The 8,455-nt window shown below is 47.9% G+C and overlaps 1 protein-coding gene across 1 annotated transcript; it reads right to left on the bottom strand.

Moving 5' to 3' along the window:
- Positions 1 to 906: 906 nt before the first annotated feature.
- Positions 907 to 7,379, bottom strand: Nrros (negative regulator of reactive oxygen species). The gene is made up of 2 exons (XM_005383139.2): positions 7,259 to 7,379; positions 907 to 3,334 (listed from the first exon to the last, which is right to left on the bottom strand). The coding sequence occupies exons 1-2, from the start codon at positions 7,364 to 7,366 to the stop codon at positions 1,334 to 1,336; spliced, it is 2,109 nt and encodes a 702-aa protein (XP_005383196.2). The 5' UTR covers positions 7,367 to 7,379; the 3' UTR covers positions 907 to 1,333.
- Positions 7,380 to 8,455: the final 1,076 nt, after the last annotated feature.

Below are 8,455 nucleotides of genomic sequence, written 5' to 3'. Positions count from 1 at the left end.
ACTAGTATCAGACGTCTCAAGACACAGATAGTCATTTATCTAAGTAGCTCATTGATGGTATTAGAAACAGCAGGACCCCAGGCAAAGGGCTTTGGAAATCAGGAGAGTCTGGTCTTGTGGGCACTGGCTGATAGAACTTGCCCAGAGGACTAGACAGAGGCTTCAGGGTAACCTGAGGGACATCCAAAAAACAAGGGTGGAGAGAGTCATTGATAGGAAAGGTGGGGTCACACTAGGGCAAAATGGAATGCTCTGGAATTACCAGAAGGGCTGCCACTGATGCTATGCAGTGTGTAGGGGTCATGTCTTCATTATATTTTTCCCAGAGAGGACATGAAACTTCCACTGTTCACTGAAGGAACAGGGAGAGAAAGGGTGAGGAAGCTCATGAGCACAGATGCTAAACACTGGCTAAGAAGCTGTGGTTTTTGTGAAGAGTAAGAGTGGAAGTAGCAAACTTCACTCCTTTCTGCTTTCTTCTTACTTTTCCTCACAACAAGCACTGCTCCTGATGTTCAGATCATTGAATGGGTAAACTCCGGGCCCAATTATTCTTAGTTTTTTCATGGAAGGGTCATGTCTATCCACCTGACATGCCACAGGCCCATTCTCACTGCAGTGACAATGTGGCCAGCACTGAAGGTGACAGTTTTCATGTCACGGAAGAGCCTCCAGCTATGCTTTCAAGTTCTCATTATCTGAGAGTCTCCAGGGCACTATCACCCTTCCTAGGCTGTTCTTGTAGTTGTGTTTGCTCTAGGGTAGCAGGGGATTGACACTGTTTTTTTACTTTCACAGATGTCACCAAGGGCAGAGCACTGAAAAATAATCCAAGGGAAACTACCAAAGGACATTACAAAATAGATAAAGGAAAACAAAAACAAAAACAAAAAAAAACTAGCTGCATTTGATTTAAAATATATTTGGGACATTTTTTTTTATTTTCATAGAATGTCTCTTAATAAATATTTTCCCAGGATGATGAAGATGAATCACAAGGATATACAAAGGACTTGAGGGGACAAAGGGATGGAAACATTTTAATATTTTAATTTAACCCTCACCTTAAAAGACTTGCCTTCTGCAGAAGATCTTAAAATCTAGCAAAGAAAGTCTCCTGCCATGCAAAGAGCAATTATTTGCTTGCTTGCTTGCTTGTGACAGGGTCTTGCTGTGCAGTTCAGGCTGGCCTTAAGCTCACTGTGTAGCCAAGCTGGCCTCGAACTCCCTGCAATCCTCCTGCCTCGGCCTCCTGAGTACCAAGATGACAGGCATGGCCACCACGCCCACCTCAAGAAGAAAATTTCTAACTATGCTTGGCCCATGGCCACAGTCAGTATATGGTGGACCAGTGGCAGCGGCTCTTGATTACTTGCAGCAGAGGCTTCTTGAAGGTGAGGAAGATGACGGTGCAGGCCACCAGCAGGGTGAGGCAGCTGGGGAGGATGAGCACGAGGTACAGCAGGCCCATGTCCACCCGCTCCCACTTGCAGCCCTGCGGCGCACCCGCGGGCAGCTCCGCCACGCGGAGGACCTTGGAGGAGAGGTTGCAGGTGACCACGGCCCAGTCGGCCACGGTGTCCAGGCGCGGCGGGGCGACCCGGCCGTCCAGCCCGCAGCAGTCGTAGGGGTTCTGGCTGAGGTAGACAGCGCGCAGGCTCCCCGCGACCTGCGCCCACTCCGCCCGCGTGGGCAGCGCGGTGAGCCGGTTCCGCCGGAGATCCAGGGTCCGCAGGGCCGGGCTCCCCTGGAGCCGGGGGAAGCTGGTTAAGCAATTTCCTGACAGATCCAGTTCCCTAAGATGTTCGAAGCCCGACAGATCCAACTTCTCGGAGGCAGGGCTGAGGCCCACGTTCCTCAGCGACAAGGCCTGCAGCGTAGGGGCGACGGCCCTGAGAGGGGCCATACTTCCGTTCAGGACTCCCCAGTTGCCGGACAGGTCTAGGTGAGTGAGGGGTGTCCCCTGGAATGCGCAGTCCTGGAACACCCTGAGCCCACAGCCTTCCAGAGACAGCCTCTTCAGAGACACCATATTCCGGAAGTCCACACAACTGGGGGCGTTTGCTGGCATGGAAGGAACCGGAAGTGGAAGTGGTACCTGAACCGGAAGTGGCCAGGGACAAAGAGAGATTTGATTGTGGCTCAGGTCAATGGTAGTGAGGTTATTGGCGTCTGCAAAGAGGCGCGCGGGGACGCCCAGGAGCTGGTTGTCGCTCAGGTTGAGCAGGCGGAGGCTACCGAGGCACCTGGCAAGGCCCGGGGCCAGGCGCAGCTCAGACAGCATGTTGTGGCTCAGGTCCAGCTCTGCCAGTGCGCCCGCGGGCTCGCGCTCTCGAAAGTGCAGCGAGGCCAGGCAGTTCCGGTTGAGGTTCAGGTGGGCCAGGGAGGGCATTTTCTTCAGGAACCCATCGGGCAGGTACTGGAACTGGTTCTGGCTCATGTCCAGGAAGCGAAGAGCAGATAGGTCGCTGGAGGCAAACTCCTCCCAGAGGTTGACGGTAGTAACATTGGTCACGTTGCCATCCACCAAGAGGAACTGGGCCACCATCTCCTGTGGTGAAGAGGTGTTGTACAGGTCCTTGTAGAAGCCCATGTTGTTGTCCTGCAGAAGAAGGCTGTGTAATTTGCTGCACTGGGGTAGGAGAGGGAAAAACAACAGCTGGTTGTGAGACAGGTCTAGTGTCTCCAGCTCAAAAGTGGTCTCTTGCCTGGATGCCAGGAACCACTCCAGGCTGTTGTAGCTGACATTGAGGACATGCAACTGGGAGAGGCCAAAGTCCACGATGCAGGGGAGGTTGTTGTAGGCCAGGTTGAGGTGTCTCAGCTCCATCAAGCTGTCAAAAGCACCACCTTCTATCTCAAAGATGTAGTTCCTCTGTAAGTCCAGCTCCCTGAGGTTCTCCAGGCCCTCAAAGACAGACTCATCAAGCCTCATGAGGGTGTTCCTGGCCAGGGACACAGCCTCCAGGGAGGAGAGGTTCTGGAGCATGAGGGCTGCCATGTCTTCCGTCAGGGAGTTGCCAGATAGGTCCAGCTTCTGCAGCCCCTGCAAGGTGTGGAGAGCAGCTGCTGTCTCCTTGTAGTTCTCTGAAAGGCTGTTGTCAGCCAGAGCCAGGCTGCGCAGGTGGCCTTGCTCCTGGAAGGCGTGGTAGCCGATACACACCAGCTGGCAACTGCGCAGGCTGAGGCTCTCCAAGAGAGGATAAGGCTGGAGGGAGTGATTCCACAGGGTCCCGAGAGGGTTGGCATCTAAGATGAGTACCCGGGAGTGGGGCGGGAGGCTGGTGGGCACTGAAACAAAGTTCTGCCCTTGACAGTCAACAGTGACGCCCATCTAGGTTCAAAAACACATGGGTCAGTGAGGCACATGTCTCAAAGGCAGAAACTTTCACTTATTAGACTGTCCCTACGGCCACTGGGAATATCTGTAAAGATCAGAACTCTTAAAATAAGATATGAAGCCAGGCATGGATGCATACACTTGTAATCCCAGCACTTGGAAGGCTGAGGCAGGAGGATTATGAATTCAAGGTCAATCAGGGATACCTAGTGAGATCCTGCCTCAAAATCTCCAATAATAATAATAAAATAATAAACAAAACAAGGTAGGAAAATGTTCTTTACCTTCACAGTTTGAAAAATAGCTAGGAACAGAGTTCTAGGCCTCACCTAAACAGTGTATTAGAAAAGATGTGAGCCCCTTTTTATCAGTTGCTGAGAGGTAACAATTATAACCTGCAGTTTGGTTGTAACTATGAGGATTGCAGGCCAGGTCTCTACTGGGATTTGAACTCCACCTCTGCCATTTATGTTCTATGTGACCTTGGAAAAATAATTTTGCCTAGGTTTGATATTTCCTCAGGAAAGAATGGGGATAAAAACATTACCTCCTTTGAGGATTGTTGTAGGATGAAAGTGATTACTCATGAAGAGCCTGGCACAGTGCCTGGCACAAGTTGGCACTTGTTATACGGCTCCCATTGCATTGTCATCAGTGTGACATAACATCTGTGTATTCACTGAAAGAGTGAATAAAAACTAAGAGGTCTGATAGACATTGTGAAACGAAAGGAAGATGCTCAAAAGTAAAGGGCAACTGGGGTGTGGGAAAAGAGAAGGGAAAGAAGGGGAAATTATGTATGTATATACAGGATAGTGAACATAGTTGATCTACTGTCTTCTATTGCTCTACAGAAAGGAACAGTTAATGTTTACTTGTTTGATCAATCTTGCATGTCTCTATTTGTTTTCCTGAGAAACCACTATGAAGATATCAATACATAATACAATAACCATTGTTAATTTCCTACAACTTTGTCTGTAACTCTGTATTGTTTGTATTGTTCTAAAGCTATTTTGTAAGTGGATGTCAGTTAATATGTTTTCCTTCTTTTATCTTTAAAATAAATAAAAAATAAAATTAAACAAACAAACAAAAACCCTGAAATATAGGAAACTAAACTCCAGCGATCTCAGCCTTTCAGAGAAATGCCGTCAGCCTTTTGTTGTATCTCCTTCTGGTTCTTTTCTCAAGATATTACCTCTCTTATTTTTAAAAAGAAAAATGAAAACATACTTTACAAGCTGTTTAGGAATCAACTTTCCTCTCTCAATAATATGTGATATATTGCCTTGGCAGTAAAAAATAAATTTCAGAACATTCTCTTCAGGAACTATATTAGTTCACTGCATGAATAGCAAGTGTTCTAGGTCATGTCATCTTAGCTCTGCTTTTTTGTTGTTGTTTTGGTTTTTTTTGAGACAGGGTCTCTATGTAGTTCAGGCTGGCCTTGAACTCACTGTGTAGCCCAGGCTGCCTCAAACTCTCCAGTGTTGGGATTATCGGCATGTGCCACCACACCTGGTGGCTTTTTGTTGTTTTGGTGCTGTGGTTTGAACTCAGAGTCTCACACCTGCTGAGCATGTGCTCTACCCCAGCCCCTTGGCTCTGTTTTTATCAAGTGAGTGACCTTTCGATGGTTACCTAACCACAAGGGTTTTCGTTACCTGTCCTGCAAAATGGAAATTATGCTTGTAATTTTCTCATGTTTTTAGTATTGAGTATAATTGCTTATGCAAAACATTTATTATACCTAAAAGTGTTAACTGTAATTATTTGCATGATATGCTTAATAAATAGCAGCATGAGCTAATTTAATCTCCCCACTGAGCATTTGAGTTGTTTTAGTTTTCCAGGTAAACAGTAGAATGAATTTGTTGTGTTCCTTCCACACCTCCACTTCCCGTTAAAAATGTCTTTGGAAAGCCGGGCGTGGTGGCGCACACCTGTAATCCCAGCACTCAGGAGGCTGAGGCAGGAGGATCATTGTGAGTTCGAGACCAGCCTGGGCTACAAAGTGAGCTCAAGGCCAGCCTGAACTGCATAATGAGACCTTTTCTTAAAAAAATAAAAATAAAAATAAAGTCTTTGGAATTTTGATTTGGGTTGTATTACCATTATGGATTAATTTGAGGGAGAACGTATATTTTACAAAATTCAGTCTCACCATCCAGAGACAAAGTTATATTTATTTGAGTAACTGTTGGTCTCCCCCTCCCATGGGGACTTGCTGGAAAGTGTTGTGGTTAGGGACTTTCCTTGAGCTTGGGAGACCCTGTTCTATTGCAAGTGCTATGGTCAAAGGGTCAGACCTTGGTAATCCCTGTTGATACACTAAAGTGATGCCCACGAAGACATCAGAGTCCCAGGAAACCTCCCCTTCACATCAAATGACTGATGTCATGAGGGACAATGGAGGGTACCTGAAGTCTGAAACGCATAGTCCTGAAATCATAAGAGCCCAAGGAAATGCACTCTTTGAGCTCTCTGTCAGAGTCTAGCCTGAACCCGGAAAGATGGTCAAAGAACTCATGGTTTATTCCCTTCTCTTCCTATGGCTGATGACCCCTAAATTGCTACTGTGAGGTTAATCTCTTGTCACCTATGAAAGGGAATGGTGGTGGGCAGAGGTAGCAGACATTAATAATAATACTAATGATAATAAATAAAATACAGAGCACTCACCACAGGCCAGGTACTGTTCTGAGTGCTTTATATCCATTAACTCATTTATCACCGTACCACCCAAGTGTTGTGGTAATATTCAGAGGTATTATTATTACTTCTATTTTACAGATGAGGAAGCAGTGACACGAAGTGGCCCCAACATCACCAGCTAATCAGTGCTGGGCTGGGGTTTAAACCTGGTCAGTCAGGTTGTAACTCCTACATACTGGAGTGTTCTCCAGCTCGGTGGTTAGTGGTTACTACAAGTGGTTCAGATCCACGGTGGTTGGTTTTTTAAGATTAATCAGCTTTAAGAATACATTCTTTCCCCAGCCCCCAAAAGAAAACAAAGAAAAAGGAAGAATTCTTGAATGTAAGTATCAGCCCTGACACCCAGCTTGGGTCCCAGTGCCTCGGAGATAGCACGGCTCAAGGAGTGTTTATCAAAGTCATGTTCCTTAAGCATACTTTTGATATTACTGGGTTGTCAGCAAGGAGAGAGTCTCTGGCGTTGTCCTGCACTGTGACCCAGGCCTGTTCCACATGCAAGCCGAGAGCCCCAGAGATGGCCGCTGTCAAGGCTCAGGAGCCCACTGCCTGGATCTTCTTAGCCCAAGCGCGGCCCAGGAGCTGCTCCACAGTGCAGTGTGGGCAGCTGCTCGCTGTGGGCTAAGTATCTGCGGTTGGCTCGTGCACCACTGCAGAGGCAGGGTTACTCCATCACAGAGGCAGCTCCACTTTGCCTCCCCTGGCAGTTCTGGAACTGTCTTTTGGAGCTCAAACTGTTAACAAGATGTTCTTTTTTTCCCCTATGATATTTTTGAGACAAGGTTTCACTGTGTAGTTCAGACCAGGCTTGAACTCACGATGTAGCCCAGGCTGGCCTCAAACTCATGCCGATCCTGCTGCCTCAGCCTCCTGCGTGCTGGGATTGTAGGTGTCGCCCACCACACTCAGCTAACAAGATGTTCTTGTGCCAGATAGCTGACCTAGGCCTGTCTCTGGGGCCTCCCGCCTTCAGCAGGTATGAGAAAGGGGAGGCAGGGGCTGCCTTGGTTTTTGCCCAGGCATCATCCTGAGGACCTTTGGTTAAAGAGCAGCCACACATGGCACTGAGCAAGGCAGGTGCAGAGTGCATCAGACCCACCTACTCCCTGTCCTCCTTCGTTGACAATCCACTGGCTTTCCGAGTGGACCGGACCCTGTGGGGATAGGAACAAAAGGGAAGGAAGGGTTTGAGGAGAGACTCACCAACTGGCAGCCCCCTGGGGAAACTGCTGTGGCCGCCCCACTTCCATTCCTCCATTGCAGGGTCGAGAAGTGAAAACCCAGGCAAAGCCACAGGGACAGCAGCTCCATCTCAAGCGCAACACTGTGGACAGAGGCAGGACAGAGGCAAGTAAGACCAGGACATCCCGGAAGGCTGCTTTGCATTGGGTGGGAGCCAGTTCCCAATTATGCCTGGCCTCAGAGGCCCATAGCTAATGGAGGTGGAAACCCACAGATTATTCAAATCACTCCTGTTAACCAACACTTTCAACGAAACCATTGACAAGAACTCATTTTCATTTTGCCTCTACCGTTTGATGGACAGGTGACTGAATTCTGAAACTCCAGAGTCCAGCATCAAAGGAGAAACAAAGGACTCAAACAGGTCTTAGGACACCTGGAGTGTCCCTTGCTTTGTAATTCTACCGAAGTTTTCCTCCCTCCGGTTCAACTCTGCCTGATGCACTGCACAAGCTCAAGAAATATGTGCTGAGAAGCTGGCTGTGGCGATGTGTGCTCTAATCCCAGCACTCAGGAGGCTGAGGCAGGAATTCATTGAGAATTCCAGGCCAGCCTGGGCTACATAGTGGGTTCAAGAGCAGGTTGAACTGCTTAGTGAGATCCTGTCTCAAAAACAAAAAACAAAAAACAAAACGTAGATCTGGGGGCTACTGATGTAGCTCAGTGGTGGGGTGCTTTCCCAGCATGCCCTAGATTCAATTGGCTGAAGTTCACACAGAGGAAAAAAAAAAGAACAGCAGAGGTCTCGTTGGTTAACGCATTTGAACACAGTTCTTTGAAAGGAGAATTTTAGCCAGGCATTGTGGTGTGGTGAGTTAAGAGGCCAGTCTGGGCTACATAGCAAGACCCTGTTTCAAAAAAGAAAAAATAATTTTGATATTTTGCCTGGATAGGGGAAAAAACTTGAGAAAAGTGAAAAAAGCATCTTCAGATATAACGAAGATTACAGACGAAGGGTGGCCATCAGCGCTCTCGCCCTGCCAGGGCACACAGAAAGTAATCATGAGGAGGCTTGAAATTTTCCCCTTCCCTACAGAGTTAAAAGTGCGAGGAACCATGCAACCTCCCCCTCCATCACGTTTTACAGGGGAAAAGACAAAAGCCCAGAGGTAATAATGCCCTGTTAAGGTTCCAGATCAACTGAGCGGCGGGCTGAGA

The sequence above is a fragment of the Chinchilla lanigera genome, unplaced genomic scaffold (assembly GCF_000276665.1).
Source record: "Chinchilla lanigera isolate Chin_1 unplaced genomic scaffold, ChiLan1.0 scaffold00019, whole genome shotgun sequence".
Classification (NCBI taxonomy): Eukaryota; Metazoa; Chordata; class Mammalia; order Rodentia; family Chinchillidae; genus Chinchilla; species Chinchilla lanigera.
The sequence above is the reverse complement of the archived record's forward strand: the minus strand, read 5'-3'. Positions and strand labels throughout refer to the sequence as shown.